Source organism: Pantherophis guttatus, chromosome 6 (genome assembly GCF_059756535.1).
Source record: "Pantherophis guttatus breed Tessera chromosome 6, ASM5975653v1, whole genome shotgun sequence".
Classification (NCBI taxonomy): Eukaryota; Metazoa; Chordata; class Lepidosauria; order Squamata; family Colubridae; genus Pantherophis; species Pantherophis guttatus.
Genome location: NC_142068.1, coordinates 18,755,688 through 18,778,728, shown reverse-complemented (window position 1 = coordinate 18,778,728; position 23,041 = coordinate 18,755,688). Strand labels below are relative to the sequence as shown.

General features: G+C 39.9%; 1 protein-coding gene across 5 annotated transcripts; it reads left to right on the top strand.

Annotated features, from left to right (window-relative positions):
- The first annotated feature begins 1 nt into the window (after position 1).
- On the top strand, positions 2 to 17,924 carry GPR160 (G protein-coupled receptor 160). 5 transcript variants are annotated; one of them, XR_015728430.1, is made up of 3 exons: positions 12 to 151; positions 14,580 to 16,397; positions 17,360 to 17,924. XR_015728430.1 is itself a non-coding variant. In XM_060683167.2 (2 exons), exon 2 carries the CDS (start codon positions 14,582 to 14,584, stop codon positions 15,641 to 15,643), a length of 1,062 nt encoding a protein of 353 aa, XP_060539150.2. In that variant the 5' UTR covers positions 2 to 151; positions 14,580 to 14,581; the 3' UTR covers positions 15,644 to 15,871. The 5 variants fall into 5 exon arrangements, 3 of the variants coding, with proteins under 3 accessions (XP_060539150.2, XP_034294896.2, XP_087728205.1); XR_015728431.1 differs by having other exon boundaries at positions 150 to 302; XM_060683167.2 differs by lacking the exon at positions 17,360 to 17,924 and having other exon boundaries at positions 2 to 151; positions 14,580 to 15,871.
- Positions 17,925 to 23,041: the final 5,117 nt, after the last annotated feature.

Sequence of the window (23,041 nt, the reverse complement as noted above, 5' to 3'; positions counted from 1 at the left end):
GGGGAAGAGAGGGAGGAGAGGCGGCAGTGATTTGCTTGGGAACTCCGGGGCTGCACTTCTACGCTACGGGTTCGGGGAGAAGCGGATTTCTCTTAGCTCCTGCAAAGCGCCTTTGGCTTTTTTTCCGAGCGGCTGCCTGGAGCTATGTAAGGTCTGTGTCGTCGTCCCCCATTCCCCTTATTTCAGGTCTGAGTTAGCAGCGCGCAACAGATAGCGCGGGGAGACGTCCTATTTGTTCCCCGCCTGTTCTGCTTTTTTAAGCGCCTTGTCTTGCCTCCCGACTGAAGTCGGCTTAAGTTCGGGTGAGTTTCCACTTCGTGCGGTTTCATTCGTTGCAGGGCAGGGAGAAATTGATTCGGTTTTTGCAGCCGGCCGCCCGACTCAACCAAGGGACTCAACCGGGCGGCTGGGATTCAGCTGGCGGGTTTAGGAAAGAAGTTTTGATCCCCCCCCCAACCCTCCTTTCCGGGGTGTTTAATACTTCGCCTTTAGAAAGAGAAAGAGTCTCTGGTGGGCGCTTACAGGGTAGTAACGGCGACATCCTGAGAAATCCGACGGGCGTCCGAGAGATCCCAAACACAGAAGAAACAACAGCAATCGGGAAGGATCCGGTAAAGTCCTTCTCCAGTTGCGCTAACACGGCTCTCCTACCACACCTAGGTGTAACTTGACCGCGATATGTGACGATCTCACGCCGTCATTGTCCTTGCATTATAATTATTATTAATAATAATAACAATTATTAATAATAATTTCCCAGGCTGCCGTGTCTTCATCTTATCTGGGAACCCACTCGGTCCAATCCTATTTAGGTTTTCGAAATTAGCCAGGATCCGCTCTGTGCTGCCCCTTAGCTGTGGCCGCCATGATTTAAGAAAGACGGTGGCAGGGTTTATTGAATAGACAAAATATTATTATGGCTTGACTGGCAGTTATGCTTTTTGTCTGATTTGCACTATTTCAGATAAATGATGCAGGTCTTCTGTATTTTTTTAAAAAAAAAACCATTTATGTGTAGAAAATAACGCTGTTGAAAGCAAGGCCAGGATCTTTTCCTTTATTTTGCACGAATAATCATTATTGTAAATCATACTAGCTCTCATCTACAAATGGATTGCATTGCTTTCAGATACAAGTTGACCACCTATTGACCATAATTCCATTATAAATAGCGTGGCGCGCACAAAGCGCGTGAGTAATTTTGGTTAATAATGGTGTCAGCTTTAGTATCACTCTGAAAAAAATCCTGCTTTTCTTATCCAAATAAGACTGTGTTTATACAATACTATGTACTCAATTATAAACCAGTCAAACGCATCATAGCGTCCAAATCCAGCTCAGCTCATTAGTTTACAATTCACTGTGTTGTGCAAACCCTTCAAAAATGTGGCTGACTGAATAAACCATGATTTAGGTTAACACAACTACTACTACTATTTCCAATCATAGGTACGTATACATATAAAAATACATATAAAATTATAGCGATCACGTCAGTTCAATACATCCCCTCTAATATTAATACTAATTGTGAGGGTGTCCTTTAGTATCTTCCTTGCAGCCATTGCAAATAATGCAACTTGTTGATTCTGTTTGTTTTCATCAGACAACAAAAATTAGATTTTTTTTTCTTCTGAACTAGATTGAGTCAATTGGATTAGCAAGGGTGTAATAAATCTAGCTCAGTTCCTGATAAAGTTTGCAGTGTAAGTAGTGGTATAAATAGTAGCAGGTTAATAGGTAATTATGTCTGTAGAGGCAGAGCCACTGAGAATAGATACAACATCTATCATATCTTAAGAGAAGACTAACATTTCATTCTTCCTTTTTTACTCATTAACATTTACTTCAGTAACATACCTCCACAATTTGTGTTTTCTCTCTTATATGTGTTCTGGCCAGGGGTGAAATCCAAAATTTTTCCCTACCGGTTCTGTGGGCATGGCTTGGTGGGTGTGGCAGGGGAAGGATGTTGCAAAATCTCCATTCCCACCCCACTCTGGGGCCAGCCAGAGATGGTATTTGCGGGTTCTTCAAACTACTCAAAATTTCTGCTACCGTTTTTCCAGAACCTGTTAGAACCTGCTGGATTTCACACCTGGTTCTGGCCCAAAAAGAGAGGGTTTATTTCACACAAATACTATTAAAATATGGGAGAATTTCTACTAGAATTATGCAAGTGTTTCCTCATAGATTATCCGTGGCAAGTATTTTAAAAATATTTTAATTTATAGCCCAACCTACATCCTTTTGGAAAGCACTTTCATGTCCTTTTAGCTGTGCATTTAGACTTTGCTTTCAATTCAGGAATTATAATTATTGTATTTTTAAAAAGCTAAAGTTACACTATTTTCAGCACCTGGCTTGAAAAAAAATATTTTGGTAAATGTCATCTTCTATAAATGTAACGTTAGGATCTAAACCATGATACGCTCTGTTTAAGGAGAATGAACCCAGTTCACATTCTGGTGTAAGTTTAAGTAATTTTTATGGTGGTGATAACTCTTTCTTCATCATGTTATAATAGTATTTTCCTGGCAAAAAAATACAACCAGACTTTGTTGTGCTATAGTAAGATATTCTTCATGGAGACAGTAAAGACAAACATTAAGAAACTGGAAGGTTGGAGTTCACCTTCAGTAAATGAGATTTCTGGTCCAAAGTTTAAAAGGAAATGATGAGAATAAAGCCAATCTTTGTCGAAAGAGAGATCTGGATATTAAGTAAAGGTAAAGATTCCCCTCGCACATATGTGCTAGTCATTCCCGACTCTAGGGGGCGGTGCTCATCTCCGTTTCAAAGCCAAAGAGCCAGCGCTGACCGAAGACGTCTCCATGGTCGTGTGGCCCGCATAACTAAACGCTGAAAAGCGCACGGAACGCTGTTCCCTTCCCACCAAAGGTGGTCCCTATTTTTCCACTTGCATTTTTATGTGCTTTCGAACTGCTAGGTTGGCAGAAGCTGGGACAAGTAATGGGAGCTCACCCCTTTATGTGGCACTAGGGATTCGAACCGCTGAACTGCCGACCTTTTGATCGACAAACTCAGTGTCTTAGCCACTGAGCCACCACGTCCCTCATCTGGGTATTGGAGAACTATTTATACTGAATTATTGTATTTTTTATATCTTACTCCATTAATTTCCTTCAATCAAAATTGCATTGCTTAACATATCAACACATACACACACACACACACATACATATACATCATGATTTAATGAACTTGTCCTGCTTCTTTCCTTCTCATTTCCTTTCTAACCCTAATACAGGTAGTCCTCAACTTACGACCACAACTGAGCTCAACATTTCTGTTAAAGTGAGACATTTGTTAAGAGAGTTTTGCCATATTTTACGACATTTTTCTTGCCACAGTTGGTAAGGGAATTACTGCAGATGTTAAATTAGTAATAATAATAATTTAAGTGAACTGACTTTGCTTGTCAGAAGGTTGCAAAATGTGGTCACATGGCCCTGGGACACTGCAACAGTCACAAATATGAGTCAGTTGCCAAGTTCTGAATTTAGATCAGGTGACCATGAGAATGCTGCAATGGTTGTAAGTGTGAAAAAAGGTCATAAGTCACTCCTTTCATTTTTTTCAGTGCCGTTGTAACTTCGAAGTTCGAACACCTGACTATGAGGATGCTACAACAATTATAAATATAAAAAATAGTCATAAGTCATTTTTTTCAGTGCTGTTGAATGGTCACTAAATGGTCACTGTTGTAAGTCGAGGACTACCTGTATAGGCCAATTTTGAAGATGCAGTCTGCATAGCCCAATTTATTGCAACACATTTTTAATAGTAGGTGATGATGCATTCGTTCCTTTATTAGAAAGGAGAGATCCACTATGATGGAAAAATCACTTGTTACCTAGATAACAAATACAAATCGCTAAATAGTGTTAGCAACAATGGTAGTTGTAATTGTTTGCTGTTGCAATTCACACCTTTTCTTTGTCTGAGCTGGCATTGGATACATCTGGGAATTTCTTTGCCTTACACAATGAGGTGTTGAAAATAATAGATACCTCTTGTTAGCTTTCACAGTTATCTGCACATTACCTGTGCTCACATTTCCTCGCTATGACCCTTTTCTAAACTGCATGTGTTGGGAATTTAAATAGAAGTTCTAAAACGTCAAGGATTTAATAAAAGTTCATTTGAGGAAAGAATACCTGGCTGTTGCTATTTCCCTAGTGGTAGTCTTGCTTTGTTGATTAAATAAAGTATCTGAATTTGCACAGGTGCCTTGAGCCTGCCTATTTACAATAATATAATATTCCTGAAGATGTAGTCCGCTACAGGTTATGAAGGGTGCCTTAAGAAGTTAAGGGTTAATAGCAGTAATGCGTTTAATACCGCAGCAGCTTCTACAAAAGAAAAAGAAACCACCAATAAAATAAACCAATGATTTATTTCCTGTTTACCAGTATGGTCAGTTCATTTCCTACATAAATAGCGGATGAAGTTCTTCCTCAATATTGTGAAGTCTCTTGTACATGCCCCTGTCTTTTATTTAGCTTTTGAGGAAATGATGTTTTTAAAAATTTTAATTCTGTCAAAAGCAAGGAAGTATATATTGGAATATAAGAACTCAGAGCTTCAAATTGCAAAGGAAGCTCTTTAAGAACGAGCTTGCGGTTTCTAATTTTTGGCTTATTTTAATTTCTGTTTAACTGTGTGTCTTTACAATCAAGATTAAATTAATCCAGATTTTATTGGCTCATTGTGACATTAGCATGCTCAGAATGTTCTTCAGAGGATTACAAATCCCTCTGTCAAACAAGATTTCTAAAATTCAAACTTCAAAATTTGAAAGGGAGGAGAGAGATAGAATGAACTCTTGTGTTATTTGTCTGATTTGGTAGACCACACACATTGTTCGAATTTCTCCTTGGTAGGAGGATCAAATTAATTAACTTTTACTATTATGGTCTGACTAGTCTTTAGTAGAAAAAGAGCAATGCAGGGAGTCTTTCAGAGGTGGTATTCAGCCGGTTTGAACCGGTTTGGGTGAATCTGGGCCAAATTGTTTAATTCGATGTTACTTTGTTTTTAAATTTTGTATCTATGTATTTTTACTGTTTGGCTGTTTACCGCCCTGAGTCCTTCGGGAGTAGGGTGGTATCGGTAGCGGAAATCGCAGGTGGGCCCGCCCACCTGCCCGGCTCTATGCCGTCCTATTTAGGCACGTTTTTGAGGCCGGGTGCATGTGCAGAAGGCGGGTGTGCGAGCAAAGCACATGCGTGGAAGGTCAAGCACATGTGTGGAAGGTAGATGCACACGCAAAGCGGGCACACGCGCAAAGCGAGCCTGCGCGTGTGCTGCGAACCAGTAGTAACAAAATGTGAAACCCACCGCTGGAATCTTTGATGTGCAACCATGTTTTAGTGACTGTTTGAAGTTACAATAACACTGAAAAAAGTGACATGATTGTTTTTCATGCTATTGTAGCATTCCCCATGTTTATGTGATCAAAATCTGGATGCTTGGCAACTGGCTCATATGATAGTTGCAGTATCCTGGGGCATGTGATCTTGTATGTGATCTTCTGTCAGGCAAAGTCAATGGAGAAGCCAGATTCACTTAACAACCATCTTCTGCACAAACTCTTGCTCTTTTAATATTATTATTAATATTAGTTTTATTTGAAGTCCATCTAGCTCTTCTTTTTTGTCCTTTCCAAGTTATCATCACCAGGTTATGATCCGCCCATAAATTTCATGGTTATGATCCGCCCAACAATTCCATTGTTGACCATATCATGTCTAACCTGGACCGTGATAAATGTCTGTCTGAATAAAATATATATTGTTCCTTTTCTTTATTTCTTTCTCTCCATATATCTTTCATATTCATTTCCTCCATCATCTTAAAAAAGGACTTTGGCAATATTTTCCTACTGTGCTTTGTTACTTTATTCGTTTTGTAGTCCCAATTTTCCTCCACAATTCCATTAAAATCTCCCATCTTGCATATGTTATCATAATCCATTTCAGTTACTTTATTGTGTAGTCTTCTATAAAAGTCACTTTGGTTTTCATTGGGAGCATAAATTGCTATTAAAAGAATTTTTGTGTTATTATCAAGTATTTCCACCATTAAAATTCTTCCGTCTAAATCTGACTATTTACATTCCGCCAAAATTGTTTTTTTAATATATATTACTCTTTTTTTGTTTTGGGCTATTGATGAAAAAATCTTCCCCAATTTTGGTTGTATCAATAGGTATTCATGCTGTTTTTTAACATGTACTACTTGTAGACATATCAGCTTCTAATTTCTCTAATTTGTGAAATACTGTCTGTCTTTTGGTGGCCGAATTGAGTCTGTTTATATTTATTGAGATTAATTTCCTCTCTTCCATCTTCATACTTTATATATAGGTTTTATTGCTCTAGTCGATCTTATCTCACATTGTTCTCTTGGTTCAGTGCTTCCACCAATGGCTCCTTCAGTCGATTCAAGGAATATCAATTCTTCCTCAGTAAGTTTTAATGGGACTGCTGATTGGGGTTCAACTTGGATTTCCGTGTCTTTTCCTTGAAAAAAATGATCATAAAATGCTCTTGCTTTGTCAATTGTATTCAATCTATATCTTTGAAATTGCCATGTAACATCCAGTCCTTCTGGGGTCAGCCATCTAAAGTTAATTTCTTTTTGAATCAAGATTTTGGTCAAGAATTGATATTCTTTTCTCAACTCTCTGATTTTCCTTGGTATCTGTCTCAAGACCACAACTTCTTTTTCTTTATATTTCAAGGTTTTATCCCTTGCTGCTTGTAAGATTTGCGTCCTGATCAATTTTTTAGTAAATCTTATGTGTACCTGTCTTGACAGTTTATTGCGTATAGAGTATTTGGTGTAAACTCGATAAATCTCGTCAACCCCCTCCAACAACTTCTCTGGGGATTTCTAGAGCTTCAGCCAGCAATCCAATCATCACATCTGCCAGGTTTTCTCCTTTCTTTTCTTGCACATTTTGAAATCTTAGATAAAATTCAGCTTTATCCATTTCCCAGCTGACTATCCCACCGGCTTCAAGTTCAACCTCCCCCAGTCTATACTCAATTTCTTTCATTTTCTTTTCCTTTTGATCTTCTTTCTTCTCTAATTTAGAAAGTCTCTCATCATATTTCACAATTGCTTGTTGGATGTTATCCACTTTTTCATCTGTTTTGAGTAACTGCTGCTCCATCCTTTGCACTTTTTCATCTGTCTTAGATAGTTGATTTTCCACCTTAGATAATTGTTGTTCCATTCTTTGTACTATGCTAGTTGTCATTTGCACATTTTGTAAAATTGCTTGTAGAGACGCTTCTTTGTCTTTGTCTTTCTCTTGTTGTAACATGGTCTGAATGGATCTTTGGCCGCCAGAAGGTGATGGTACAGGCGTAGTTGCAGCTGATCCCACTGTTGTAGCTTTCCTACTCATTTTATAATCCAATCAAACGGAAAAATCCAAGACAAAAATCCCAAAAGAAAAAAAGGAGAGGAGGGGAAAGAGAAGAAGAGAAAAAAAAAGAAAAAAGAAGGGTAAGGTAAAAATTTATAAAAACTGGAGAGGAAAAAACATAGGAAAAAAATAATAATCCAATCTAGTTCTTCAGGTTCTTCCACACCTTAATCCTTTGGGTAAAAAATAGGGAAAGAGAAAAAGAATAAAAAATAATAAAAAACAAAAATTTTAAAAAGTAAGAAAAAAAAGATTTACAAAAACTTTAAAAAAAAGAAAAGAAAAAGAAAATCTTCAATCTCTTGAGTTCCTTAGTCCAATACTACTTATATCCAATTTTTTGTCAGCAAAAACAAAAAGTAAAGAGAGTGTAGGCTTTTTTTTTATAAGATCCAAGAAGTGTACAGAGAGTGAAAATGTAATCTGTCCACGATATTAAATGGAAAATTTGAATAGTAACAAGTGCAGCTTCAAGAGAACAAAATTTTTCTTTGTTATTTCGAGGTTTCTAGTTCATAAATCCAGCTGAGACACCTGTTTAAACAATACAGAAAATTACAGTTGTAATTTTGAATGGACACTAAATGAATGGTTGTATGCCGAGGACCTCCCTTACTTGAGAAGACAGCCCCAGTCTCTCTCTAAATGGAGAGTTTGCAGTGCAAAAAAAGAACTGGAAACAAGCACCTGTGTGGGTTTGTTAAGGGAAAGAATCAAGGACAGTTGCTGGAAAGAGAAACTCCAGCCACAAAACAAGCACCTTATCAGTACTGTAGTCTTCAGACAGCAAGAGAAAACTTCAATTCTCGAGAGGCAGAGCTGAGATTTTGGGGAAGGAAAGAGTCCAATTAGGATCTGGAAAGCGCAAGCAGGTCTGAATACAAAACCCATCGCTCGTAGCAGCCCACGTGCAGAGCTCTACAAGCCAACTCCAGAAAGAGGATTCTGTTGGTGGGTAGGGAGCGAAGAGAGTAGCCCTTTTACAAGTCTATAGTGAAAAGGCATTTCATGTCCAAATGAACTGAATTGGCTACGAAGCTGGAGACTTGGGGTGGAAAAGGAAAGATTTAAAGGCGAAATAGTTAAAATAATAAAAAAGTAGTGCTAATCTAAAAATACATAAAAACAACATAGAGATAGGCTAGCTTAAAGAAGAATAGAGAGAGAATAGTAGTAAAGTATTGCTTATTTTATATATCATATGGCACATACGATATGGCACATTGACATCATATTTCAGTAAAAAGGAACGGATAAAATACAAAGTGTAGAATATAAAATCTGAAATCTTAACAGGAATATTACAAATGTATAAGTTGCAAATATTCTTTTTTTTATTTGTTGCATCCAGAAAAATATGGTGAAATCTATATTGTATAAAGCTACACTAATGATAGCAGAATAAGATAGGAATTTTGCAAAACACAACAGTTTTGCGTGGAAAAAACAAATTTAAGTCTTTTTGTCCGTGGTCTGTAGCATTTTAGAAAAAACCCTAATAATCAGATTGACTCATATCTCTGCTTTTATAACTAACCTATCTCCTGTATAGTGTTTTTTTGGGCCAGGAGAATTAAAAAGCCAGAATAGGCCCACCGTAGGTCCGAGAGGACTGTACTCACTGTGGATCCAATATGGAAGGGCCAAGAGCCTCGGAGAGGGTCTTGCGAAGTGCTAGCCAGCCGGTCGAAGCACTTCAGTAGCGCCGAATCGTTGGCGCGCTGACAAGCCACAGGCCGATGATGCGAGGGCCGCGTTGTCTAAGGAGGCCTCAATTAGTCGCTCCGAGGGGAATTTTCGGCCAAGTGCAAGCCAGCCAGCTGATTGTACTAAAAAGGGGGGCGCGGAAGTCTCGTCACGCTAAATATGCTGCCGGGCAATCTATCGTCGTCTCCTCAGAGCCCGCGCAGCCGTCAGATAGTATAAGGCCGAAACGCGACGGAGCAAACTCGTGCGCGTGGCCAATGAGTTTGCCAGCCGGCAATCTACCGCAGCGCGGTCTTCAGCGGGGTCAAGAGAGGCTTCCCACGCTGGAAAACGGATCTCAGATAAAAACGCCACAGAAGAGACACTTTAAACTATATCAATCTCTTTGTTTGTGGAAGCGCTGTCCCTAGACACGACTGGTCCGAACTCGACCGAGTTGAAAAACTGACAGCTAGAGTCAGGAGGAGGGACTTCCTTCAATTCTGCAGACCCGGTCCAATCGCAAATCAACCAAGTCTCCACCTGACTGCCGTGCCCAACTATAGGAGAATTAAAAAGCTTGCTTTAAAAATGTGAAAGTCACCCCGAATAAAATGTAATGATGTAGCTGAGTACATAGGACTAAACACTGATTACAAATATCTGATGATAATTCTTTTTGCACTATTTTTGTGGCAACAAATTAAGCAAACAGAATGTTTTTTGTGCTTGAACATTGTAGGTAGAGTTTGACTGCAACCCAATCTTTTTAAGCTGAGTCGTAACATTTGAAAGGGTAAGAGTGTGGATCAAAATAGGAACAAAAAAAGAGAGGGTAATAATAGATACACTGATTCCAGAGTAGTAAAATGCAACTGTCTGAGCCATATATGATGTGGACCAGCTCTTTCTATGGATAAAGGCTGCATTATTCCAGAATTAATGTTCATTTCTGCTGACTGCAGAGTCTGTCTGTCTGAATAAATAAGGCTGCATCTATCCAAATGAATGGTTTCTTTCAATATTGGCTGTATTGGTCTATAGAAGGTACATCAAAATGTATTTTAGTTGAACGTGAGTTGTGCACTATCGTGCCACTTAATTAATAGGCCCATCTTCCTTATGGGAGGATTATGATTCAGTTCCAAATAACAGATTTGCAACAATGCAAATTCAGCAACCCGACCTTGACAACGAAAGAAATTACTTTCCACTTTCCACTTAGACCACTGTCTAATCCAACACCTCTGCAGTAGTTCCTAACTTTGGATGTTTGCAAATCATACTGGTTCAGAATATGGACAATCTGTGGGACTACACTGGCTGATAAGTCTTGATCAATATTTCATTCTTCAACATGGTGACTAAATTAGTAGACCAGCGAAATACTGTGGACATAATATATTTAGACTTCAGCAAGGCATTTGACAAAGTAGACCACAATCTACTTCTTGGTAACCTTGAAAAAAGTGGGATAGATACCATCACCATCAGATGGATTCGTAACTGGCTGACAATCCGTACCCGAGTAGTCTTTAATGGGTCTACGTCTACATGGAGGGAAGTAAGCAGTGGGGTACCACAAGATTCCGTCTTAGGCCCAGTACTCTTCAATATCTTCATAAATAACTTAGATGAGGGAATAGAAGGGGAACTTATCAATTTGCAGATGATACTAAGCTGGCAGGAATAGCTATCACCTTAGAAGATAGGCTCAAGATCCAGATGGACCTTGACAGACTTGAACACTGGGCCCTAACAAAATGGGCCCATTTCTAACAAAATGAAATTCAATGTAGAGAAATGTAAAGTCTTACACTTAGACAAGAAAACCAAAAGTACACATAGATTGGGTGAAACCAGGCTCAATAATAGTAACTGTGAGAGGGATCTTGGAGTCAGTGGACAAGTAGCTAAATATGAGCCAACAGTGTGCAGCGGTAGCCAAAAAAGCCTATGCAATCCTAAACTGCATTAACAGAGGGATACAATCAAGATCAAGTGAGGTACTAACATCACTCTATAAAGCCTTAGTAAGACCACACCTAGAATACTGCATCCAGTTTTTATAGTGCACCACACTATAAAAAGATGTTGAGACTCTAGAAAAAGTGCAGAGGAGAGCAACCAGGATGATTAGAGGAGTAGAAAGTAAAACATACTATTAATGGTTGCAGGAATTGGGCATGGCTAGTCTAGTGAAGAGGAGGACTGGAGTGACATGATATCAGTCTTCCATTATTTAAGGGGCTGCCACAGAGAGGAAGGTGTCAAGCTATTTTCCAAGGCACTTGAAGGCCAGACAAGGAATAATGGATGGAAACTGAACAAGGAGAGATTCAACCTGGAAATGAGAAATTTTCTGACCAAGCAGTCAACCAATGGAACAGAAGTTGCCTTCAGAAGTTGTGGGAGCTTCATCACTGGAAGCTTTCAGGAAGAGATTGGACTGCCATTTGTTGGATGTCATCTTCACTCATTTTTGTTCTTCTCTTTTTTCCCCAAGGAAAGGAAATCCCTCTTTCCTTTTCTCTGTCTGCATCCTGCCTCCATCTCTTGTTTTTTGTGGTTTTGCTAGAAAGAAGGAGAATGGATGTGCTTGTATGAGAAAGTAATTTATAGAGTGCATGAAAACAATGCTTGGCAGATGCAGATCAGAGATCACCTGTTTATATAAAGAGAGAGCTGTATTTTCCAGGCTATTAATCTTTATTTGGTATTTACAAACTCAAGCTACTATTTTGTTCTGGTTTGCTCTTTTTCTGAGTTTATGTTATGGCAAGTGTATACTTTTTATATTCTTTTCATGCGAGGTATTTTAACTAAAAAGGCATATTATCCACCAGGCAACTATAGGACATCTGCTCTTGTACCTCTACATTCCCTCTCACTTTTATTTTTTAATTTTTGTTTAAATTCGAGAGGACCATCAAACATTAGCTTTCAATGACACATTGTTGTTCTGTTGTTCAAGAATGTTCCTGAACTAGGAAACACTCCAGGAAAGGAAAGGAGAGGAGAGGAGAGGGGACGGGGAAAGGAAAAGAAAAGAAAGGGATAAAAAGGAAAAGAAAGGAAAAGAAAAATATGCAATTCAGAGCTTTGTTTAAGGAAAATGTTATTTCTGTTTGTTTCTTTTGTACAATGAGTTTTTCTCCCTTCTTGTATGAGTGGGAAATTCTCTCATATTGTTCATCTTCTGTGAAATGAGTTTTTTCTAAAAAAAAAATGTTTTAAAAAGGGATATAATTCGGTGGGATTATTCACACACATCCTAAACCTGCCCCTGTCAGGATTAATCTAAACCCAATATACAATCCAACTTTTAATTACATCTTCTCGAGCTCCTTTTTAAAAGTTTGAATCTTGCCTCTAAACCAAGCTCCCAAAGTTGTGTGCGTATATACATTCATTTATTTGTCGGTTTCATATTTCATACACTCAGTAAATAAGACCCTGTTCCTTAAATTGGGCTCTAGAGATTAGTTGGCATTGTTATACCACTTTGCCTACTATGTATCAATCTGTCTGCCTCAACTCTGTCTTGGGGTTGGCGGTAGAGTTCCTTGGGCTCATGGTCCTGGAGAACGTCAGTCTGCCTTCCTTAGGCATGGGGTTAAAGTTGGCTTAACAGAGCCATTATGACAGCCATGGGCCTATCCCAGGTCATCCATCCTCAACACGGAGCAGTGGTCACACGTCTCATTTGATTTTACTGTCAAAAACTGGCAGTGTGATCTGGAATTGGGGGTAGCTCTCTATGGTTCCTACGTATCCATGAGATTCTCTGGCAGTGTTCCTGTTGCAGGGAGGTAGGCTGTTTTATTCAGCAACTTTTACTTTTTTACTTTACTTTTATTTGATTTATATACTGTCCTACTCCTGAAGGACTCAGGGCGGTGAACAACCAACAATAAAATACATATATACAAAATTTAAAAAGCAGAAATAAAATTGAAATAAATAGTTTGGCCCAGACAAATTAAAACCCCAATCAATTTAAAACAAATTTAAACTTTGAGTATTAAAAATATTAAAATTATTAAAATTGTTTAAAAAGAGGGAGAAAGTTAGGCCAGGCTCGCCTGGTGGAATAAAAAGGTCTTTAGAGCGTGGCGGAAGGTGCACAGATCCGGGATCCTCCATATCTCCGGGGGGAGCTCGTTCCAGATAGTAGGTGCCCCCACAGAGAAGGCTCTCCCCCTGGGGGCCACCAGTCGACATTGTTTGGCCGACGGCACCCGGAGGAGCCCCTCTCTATGAGAGCGTACCGGCGGGTGGGAGGCTATTGGTGGTAGTAGGCGGTCCCGCAAGTACCCAGGTCCTGAGCCATGGAGCGCTTTAAAGGTGATAACCAAAACCTTGAAGTGCACCCGGAAGACCACCGGGAGCCAGTGCAGCTCGCGCAGGAGGGGTGTTACATGGGAGTGCCATGTCGCTCTCATTACCACCCGCACGGCCGCACTCTGCGCCAGTTGGAGCCTCTGGGTGCTCCTCAAGGGGAGCCCCATATAGAGAGCGTTACAATAGTCCAGGCGGGAGGTGACGAGGGCATGAGTGACTGTGCATAAGGAGACCCGATCCAGAAAGGGACGCAACTGGCGAATCAGGCGAACCTGATAAAAAATCCTCCTGATGAATCCAGAAGAGTTCCAGAAATTGCTAGGGTTTGTTTCTGATGGAAACTTCTCCATCCGTACTGCATGCCATTGGGTGGCCTTGTTTAGGGTGATCCGCTGGGTAAGGAGGACTCAAGAGATTTATCTGCAAGGCCATGCTGAAGAATTTTCACAGCATCTGTTGAACAAAATACCTCAAATTTGTGCTCAATTAAATGCCAGCATTGATGCACATCCTGCAGAGATGCCTTGGCCACAGTCTTGCCCTGTTATCTGGGAATAGTTTGAACTGTTGACTAAAAATTGGGAGATTAGTCCTGCTTTAGGTACAAAGCCAGCTGGGTGAACCTGGACCAGTCACCTTTTCTCAGCTCTAGGAAGAAGGCAAGGGCGCAAACCACTCCTGAAAAATCTTGACAAAAGAACTGCAGGCACTTGTCAAGGTAATCACCAGGAGTCAAACAAACAAAAAACCCCAAACCTGATACATTCTATTGTGATCTTGTTTCTATTTATGTTTAATTGCTTTTACTGGTTTATGAACAATATTTTAATTGTTGGCTTTATTATGGTACACATTGCCCAGAGTCACATTTGTAGATAGGTGGCAATATAAGAGAGAGAGATAGAGATGGAGAGGGAGAGAGAGAGAGAGAGAGGGAGGGAGGGAGGGAGGGTGGGAGGGAGAGAGAGAGAAAGAGAGAGAGAGGGAGGATGATTGAGATAGGTAAGTATGTAGCTCACTCTTTGGAAAATTTCATCTTATTTTTTCAGAATTTAAGATTAATTAATATCTTTTCTTGATGTTTTAGGAATGAGCTATTGCTTGAAACGGCTGTCATCATTCCCAATAATCATGGCTGCAGTCATCAATTCATTGTTTTTGAATTTTAAAGATGGTCATATGGTCCTACCTTCTGAAGCGAATGGAACTTTGCTGTTTATCATGCTGGGGAAAGTATCTCTCAATTTGTTTCTATTGCAAGTCAGAAAACACAGTCGTCATCATCAGAGCTTTATGAGCTATTTCTGCATTTCACTAGCTATCTTTGACTTGATACTTCTGGGGATGATGACTCTCATTTTCTGTAATCTGAATATTTTGATTGGGGAGATTAGATTTACTGAGTATCACATCTGTCTTTTGCCTCAGATTACTTCCTTTGTCTATGGGATTTTACATTACCCAGTCTTTTTGATAGCTGGCTTGGATTATTGCTTTACAATAACCCACACTTCCAAATACCAGAACAAATGTTGGAAATCACTGTACACAGTTGCTGTGATACTCACATGGATTTCTGTGCTTGGTTACGTTCTGAATCTTCGGAGCACTTCTTTATGGCTGAACATAAATAATGACAATGATGAGCATCAATGTCCTTTCTACATTAGCAGCCAAACTTATTGGCTCTCACTTGGTATATTGATCATAATATGCTTAGTTCTTGTTTTCTGTTGGTCAGAAATTATAAATATGGTGCAGTCCACTAAGTTTATTTCCGTTGAAAAAGACATTGTTCTGTTATTTCCTTATGAACTTGAGGGCAGCTCCAGAGATCGTTCAAAACATCTTTTGACAAGACTTCTGATCAGCTTTATGGGCACTTGGACGCCATTCGTTATGCTCCAAATGCTCATTGTGTTACTTAATGCAGAGATTCCTGCCCACATTGAGATGAACGTCCCCTGGCTTTGTTTTGTCAACAGCTTTCTTATTGGGGTTGCGTGTTGGGTGAGAGGCCAAGACATTGTGTTTCCTGAAGATTCTTGGGATGTGGATCCATTTGTCAGCTGGAAATTTTGCTTTACACCTTTCAACTTTCAAAACACCGATAAAGCTGTAAAGCCGGACAGCGAAGTCATAATCTGTTAATGAACTACCATAGGATACTATAGACTGGATTGCAATCAATGGAGAAGGCTGCAAGTTAAGTTTACGAACTACAGGAGAGAAGGAACTTCAAATGAGATATTGGTTCAACATTTTCTCAAGTTCTGCTGCGTGTGTAGGAACATGGCAGTATAAAAGAATACTAGGTTGTTTTCCAAATTGAATTTCCAGTATGGGTTGTTATTTCAAAATAAAGTAATGGAGTCTTTATTGTGTGGCGATTGATTGATGGATTGTGTGCCACAAAGTAGTTTTTGATTCCTACCAACCACAAACAGATTTTCTTCAAGAACCATGTTGCTATAATAATTCAACATTAACCAAGAATGGTAACTCAACAAGTATCAAGTCCTTACTTGAGAATGATTACCTCACAGGGTTGCTATTGTACAAATAAAAATTGAAATCTCCATATAAGCTAGGAAGAAGGTAGGTTGGTAGGTAGGTTTCGGGTATGCTGTATTTTCAATATATGATTATTTAAATGAGTATCTTAGAATTGATTTATTTATTTTTGAATTTACTAGCCACCCACCTCAGATGGAATTCTTCAAAGAGTAAAAAACTAAATGACAACAGACTGAAAAGACAGTAGCTTCCAATTAATTAAAAAAGCAGAACAGGAATCTTCTCCTGATATGCAAATGCATATCAGACATTAAATCCATCATTGCTGCTGCTTGCGTTGCAAAAAGGCACATACTGGCTCAGGAATTCTGGGAGTTGAAGTTGACAGGTTTGTAAAGTTGCGCGTAGTTACCTAACTGCACCAGTTAAACCCATGTTCTAAAATAGCCTAACTACCAATTCACAGACATTTTATAGCTCTGAATTGTTAGACAACTTAATAAATGGCTAAACGTGTTGTTCCAAGTACCCATCTACTTTCACTTAATTCAGCCCACCCATATTACAGACAATTATTATATGTGACATATATTCAGCCAGGTGACACTCTCTATGAGGAGAAAGTGAGCCAGAGAAATACCCCAAAGCTTGTCTCATATTAAAACAGAAAGGACAGCACCAGTCACCAATTTTTGGCTTCACTTCTATGGCAGAATGCATTTTGGTAGTCAGGACTACAAATTATATGGCATTATATATTTTCCTATCCTTTAAGGGCTGATGGATAAAATTTAACACCTTTATTGATCTAGGTCCCTAGCAACAAATGGATATAGATAGCCCTTGACTAAAACCATTCATTTAGTAACCGTTTGGTTACAACAGTATTGAAAAAAAAATAACTTGACCAATATGACAATAAATAAATTTTTCACACTTATGACTGTTGCAGCATTCCCATGGTCACATGATCGAAAATCAGATGCTTGGTAACAGGTTCACATTTATGAAGGTTGCCCTGTCCCGGAGTCATTGATCGCCTTTTGCGACCTGACAAGCAAAGTCAATGGGGAACCAGATTCATTTAATAACCCTGTTACTAATTTAACAACTGCAGTGATACACTTAACAACTGTGGCAAGAAAGGCCATACAATTGGGCAAGACTCAAGTTAACAACTTGGCAATAGAAATTCTGGGGTCAATTGTGGTCCTAAATCTAGGACTATACCTGTATTGTGGTCTGTGAAGGACCTTCCTTCATTTCCTCCACTGTTGTTATATATTGCATGGCAGAGACTTAAACCATGCTCACACAGCCATTGGCTTCATGTCTTATTTCATGCTGTAGATTTCCACGGCCTTCATTACTTTTTCCTGGGGCTTAGATAGATGAAGGATGGAGAAGAAGCCCCATCCGGAGTACCAATGGGGATGTTGGAAAATTGGTGTTCCGGTCTGTTTTGTGGCCAGAGAAGGAAATATCTTTTCCAAGGATTGAACAAAACAAATTCTTGAAGACACCCCAGCAGAAATGTCTTCAGTTTCTCAAGCTCACTATTGGAACAGGCATGGAAATTCCCTCTGTCATAGAACAGGGTCCTGCTTTGTTTTTGATCTCCAAAAAGTACTCCGAAGCACAGAGGGCAGTGAATGGAGTATCTGCATGCAATGTTTTTGTTGTACATCTTTGCTATGATTACATGGCAGATGTGAGAGACGGTGCAATCCCAGGTAAAATATTCAGGTGCTTTAAAAGTGTTGCAAATATACTCTTACCACTATGCTTTACGTTGTCCTTTGAGAAGCAAATGTGAAATGCGTCATAACCCTGAAGGAGATGCCAGAATGTACCGCTTGCTTTTATCTCAGTAGCCTCACCTCTGTGTTTCAACAAAGAGCCCAGCAAAAAGCCAAACCGATCTCTTCTTTTATTCTTGAGTTATTCTGTGACAACTTGGAAGAAAGAACACGCACACACCTTGATCATATTACCCAAGCTAACGTAATTCTAGATGGTAGAGAGATAAAATTCTTGCAAGATTTCCGTTTGGAAGTAAAGGGGTTGTTCCCCTTTTCAGGGAAGCTCTGAAAAACAAAGGTGTCTCTAACTGATATTCTGCCACAGCAGAAGTTTCTAAGCTCCCTCCCGATTATCCTGGACGAAGTCTGGGATCAATTGGCTACAATAAGTTCCTACAATAAGATGACTTGAAAGAAATTGCAGAAGCTTTTCCTAGCAATACAATATATCCTTATTCCCCACCCCCATCCCCCAGTACTCTTCTGATATGACAACATGACAGAGAAGAGACCAGGCTCTCCCACCCAAAGAATTGAAATGGGAATGTGGCCATTTTTGACTACAAGCGACCATTGTTAGGGCTGGCTGAGGAATTCTGGGAGTTGAAGTTCACCAGTCTTTAAAGTTGGCGAGGTTGGACATCCTTGCCCTAGAGTAAGCTTATTGTAGTTCTAAGCAGCAATACTCTTCATTAATGGATCTTTCTGGAAGCATTTCTGCCATAAAGCAACTATCTCTCTTTTTTATAAAATTGTTATTGAAAATATTTAGATAGATAAAAGATAAACATGAAAATACATAAAAGTAAAAAGATAAAGCAATACATGAGACTTTCAAGAAAAGATTGTATTGCCATTTGTCAGAAATGGTGTAGGGTCTCCTGCTTGAAAGGGGGGGAGGGGTTGGACTAGATGACCTATAAGGTCCCTTCCAACTCTGTTAATCTGTTAAATCTGTTAAAAGAAAAAAAGGAATAGTTAGACTTACTATTCTTTGCAGCTAATGCAAATAGTTATCCCTTATCCCTTTTACAAATTATAATAAAGTTCCTTTGTTTTCTATATTCAACTCATCTTTCAATCAGCAAATCCACAAATAACAATTTTTTCCCATTTTGACGAAAAAGTCCATAAAGGTTTCCAATTTTTTTTAATATATAAAAGTACTTTTACCCCTGACCAAACAGGTCCGTTTTGCTATTCCCTATAAAGCAACTATCTCATTATGCTAACTAGAGTTTCTTTAACCTTGTTTTTAAAAACGGAATTTAGTTAAAACATTTCACCCCTGGTTAAAATCCAGGTGCACTTCCAGACCAGATACATGCAAAAGCAGAGAGGAAACAATGGTGGAACTACCAGCTATTTTAAAAGCAATAGCTCAAAAGTCAGGCCCAGGAAGCAACAGGAAGGGTATTTGATCCGTAGCTTGGCTTCACCAATAACGTGCTTTGCAAATATGATTGAGATGTTCTTTGCTTGTGTTATGGATGGACAGAAATCTAATTTTCCTACCTGTACATTATTAAGGAAAAGCTCAATATTCAAGCAGATTGGCTGAGTGGAGGAAGGGGGCCAAGAGAGACCAATTGTCTTTAAATCCTGTTTTCTTCCAGGAAATAGTTGGGAATAGGGGTATAGTCCCTGTCCAGTGTGTTTGCTGTAAAAGACAGATCAAAACTGATTTAATTTAAGAAATAACCATTTAGATGCAAACGTTATTGTCACTGTATTGAGGGATGTGGGAAATGTCCTCACCAGTCAGAAATTGGACAGAGTCAGTAAGTAAAGCAGCAAGCAGTTTATTGTAAAATGTGTTCTTGCAAGTCCCTCCCTTGCCTCCCCATTAGCTGGGTGCACCAAGGTTTACAACCTCTCCAAGGTGCCTAATAGCCCTACGTGAATCTCCGCCCATTTACATCTCCCACTACCATGCTTTAAGTGCCCCTTCCCCTTATTTATTTATTTATTCTTTCTTTTTCTTTTTTTTTTAGCATAGCCTCTGCTTAAACTTTGACAGCTGTAACACCTTTTGACCGCAGGTCTAGCTTTGGTTGCTTTGGCTACAGTTTCCTATCAACTATTTGTATAAACTTAAGAAGATAAGGTTACCTAATAATGCTCTTACACTGTATACCTTTTTCTATAAGCTATTGTGGTTAAGCTATGCACAAGCTACAGACGCTTCCTGTCAATTTAGCTTTTCACCCTTTCCTGTGTACTTTTAGCCACATCAGCTTCTGGGTGCATTCCTAAAGGTCAGCCTGGCGTGACGAATAGTGTAACTGATGCAGAAGCAACAGCGTACTATTTTCCACAAGGGATGAGCTTTAACTTATTCCTGTGCTTTTCTATATTGTCTCTTATTTTTAGGGAATAAGAGCTGTGGTGGCGCAATGGTTAGAATGCAGTATTGCAGGCTAATTCTGCCGACTGACAGCAGTTTGATTCCGACTACCTTGTTCTGACCTAGGCTTTCCCAAAAAAGCACGAAGCAGAATCCTGGTCCTGACAAAACCCCTTTTATTAAGCAAACAGTGAATTCCTCTCATTCACCTTCAGCAAAGTCTTTCAAGGGAGAATTTAGAGTCACAGACCTTTTCTGGCTTGGAGAGCTGCCAGGCCGATTATCTTCATAACTTGGCAAAGAGTCTCGGAGAGTCACAAACCAATTAGGCAAACTAATTGTCTCTTGCAAAGTCCACTCCCCTTTCGCTCCTCTTTTATTCCTTCTGGGAGGGGCTATTCATCGTCCACCTGTGGCCTTACTCCCAAGTTGACCCTTGTTCTTTAGCTGTTCCCTTCGTCTGGCAATTCTGTGAATGCACACACTAGGAACAGGCTCCAGCTGTTTGTCTGCCTCACTGATGTCTGACTCTGAAAGCAGCTGATAACTGGCATCCAGCCCTGGCCCCCTCTCTGCCTCTGATGCAGAGCCTCATCAGAGCCTTCCCCAGACTCCAGGACTGGCCCATGTTCCTCCCCAACCTCCTCACTGTCTGAATCTGCTGCCAGTTCGCTGGCAGGCCACAACATACCTCAAGGTTGACTCAGCCTTCCATCCTTTCAAGGTGGGTAAAACGAGGACCCAAATTGTTGGGGACAATATGTTGACGTCTAAGTCTAAGTGCTACTGCTATCCAAGATCTACAGCCACTACACTGGTGGGGACAGGCCATTTCCCCAATATTTGATTACCAAATTGACAGATCTCAGTGCAAGACCTAGTCAAGCCATTTCCATGTCTAAGTTGATTTCATGAGGATCAATTATACATTCTGGTCTACAATGGCTTTGTATTTGAACAAGGATTATTGCCAGCACTGAAATCATTCCAAGTTATAGTTTTTCAACCATCTTAGCTGTCTTCTAAGGGAGGGAGGTTTTAGATGGGAGCAAAAACTATATACAGTAGAAGATAGTTCCAGTTAGAAACTGTGTTTCAAACATTCCTAGCATTCTGTAGATAGCTGTGGATATTAATCATGAATATTTTCAAAAAGGCAAGTTGTGGGCATGTGAAGGATTCCCATTTTCGAGCTATAAACTAGCTAGGGTTCCCATTTTCTAGCTTAACTCAAGGTTTCCCTTGAGTTTCCCTTCCTATGCCTCCCTCATCTCTTCCACAAGTAGCAGATTCCACAAGTAGCAGACTCAAACTTCCTTTGAATTCCCAGACCTGAATCTTCTTTGGAAAACATGTTTTAAAAAACCAATTTTAGTATTAACCAGGAGGCTGGAGAACTAACACACAGTCATCCAGGTCATAGTTGTCCCAAAAGTGCTTTTTCAAAAGGAAACTGGATTTTGTTTTGTTCTTGAACATATTTTGCTTCTCATCCAAGAAGCTTCTTCAGCTATATGACCAAGCTTCTTGGATGAGAAGCAAAACTGCTTCAAAAAAAACAAAAAAAGCAAAGTCCAGTTGCCTTTTGAAAAAGCACTTTGCGATAACATTTGCTTAGTGAAGAAGGAATTCATTTTTTTTTTTATTCTAGAATGAGTAGTTCTCAGCCTTAATCTCCAAGGAAGACAATTCCACTGAGACCAGGTAATCATGTCATTGCATTTTATCTGAATTCTATGTAGACACAAGAAATTTTTGGTGTGACAGGTGAAACACAAAGGTTCAGGAATATTATTGCCTAGGTGTTTTGTGCAACATGGCAGTTTGGGGAACCGAGAGTGATTATTGCAACTCTAATGGGATCGAGCTAACAAATCAAATCAATTCTCACACTTCCCTCAAATGTCACAGCACACTTGTTCTGAGTGCATCTGGAACTTCGTTAGTAGAACTTCTACTAAGAAGCTACATTAAAGTATCTTCCATTTTTACTCATCATTATAAAATACAGGTAGTCCTCATTTATTTATTTATTTTATTTAATATAACTTATATACCACCCTATCTCCATAGGACTCAGGGCGGTTCACAACAATTAAAACAAACCAATAAAACAAAATACATACATAAACAAATATTAAAACCCGTTAAAATAATCGAAAACCCCCCCAGTCCAGGCTAGGCGCTGCGAACAGCCATGTTTTTAATTCGTGGCAGAAGGTGCGGAGGTCAGGAGTCAGCTGGAGCCCCGGGGGAGTTGATTCCAAAGGGTGGGCGCGCCCACACAGAAAGCTCTACCCCTGGGGGCTGCCAACCGACATTGTCTACCTGATGGTACCTGGAGCAGGCCTTCCCTGTGGGAACGCACCGGGTGATGGGAAGCTGTTGCTGGTTGCAGATGGTCCGCCAAGTATCCTGGGCCTAAGCCATGTAGAGCTTTATAGGTCATTACCAGCACCTTGAATCTCACCCAGAGGGCAACCGGCAACCAACGCAAGCCGCGCAGGAGAGGTGTTACATGGGAGTATCGGGATTCTCCCATCACAACCCGCGCGGCTGCATTCTGTACCAGCTGAAGCCTCCGAGTGGTCCTCAAGGGCAGCCCCATGTAGAGAGCATTACAGTAGTCAATACGGGAGGTGACTAGCGCATGAGTAACTGTGCATAGGGCATCTCGGTCCAAATAGGGGCGCAACTGGCGCACCAGACGAATCGGCATATGCCCCCCTGGTCACGGTTGTTAGCTATCACAATTGGGACTCGCAACTCGGTAACCAAACAAAGCAGGAGTTAAGTAAAACTGTGATTGTGCTTGCCATCTTCACTATACAAGGACTACTTGCAGGTATTTATTTTTCCTGTGGAAGCTTCCACAGGGAGTCT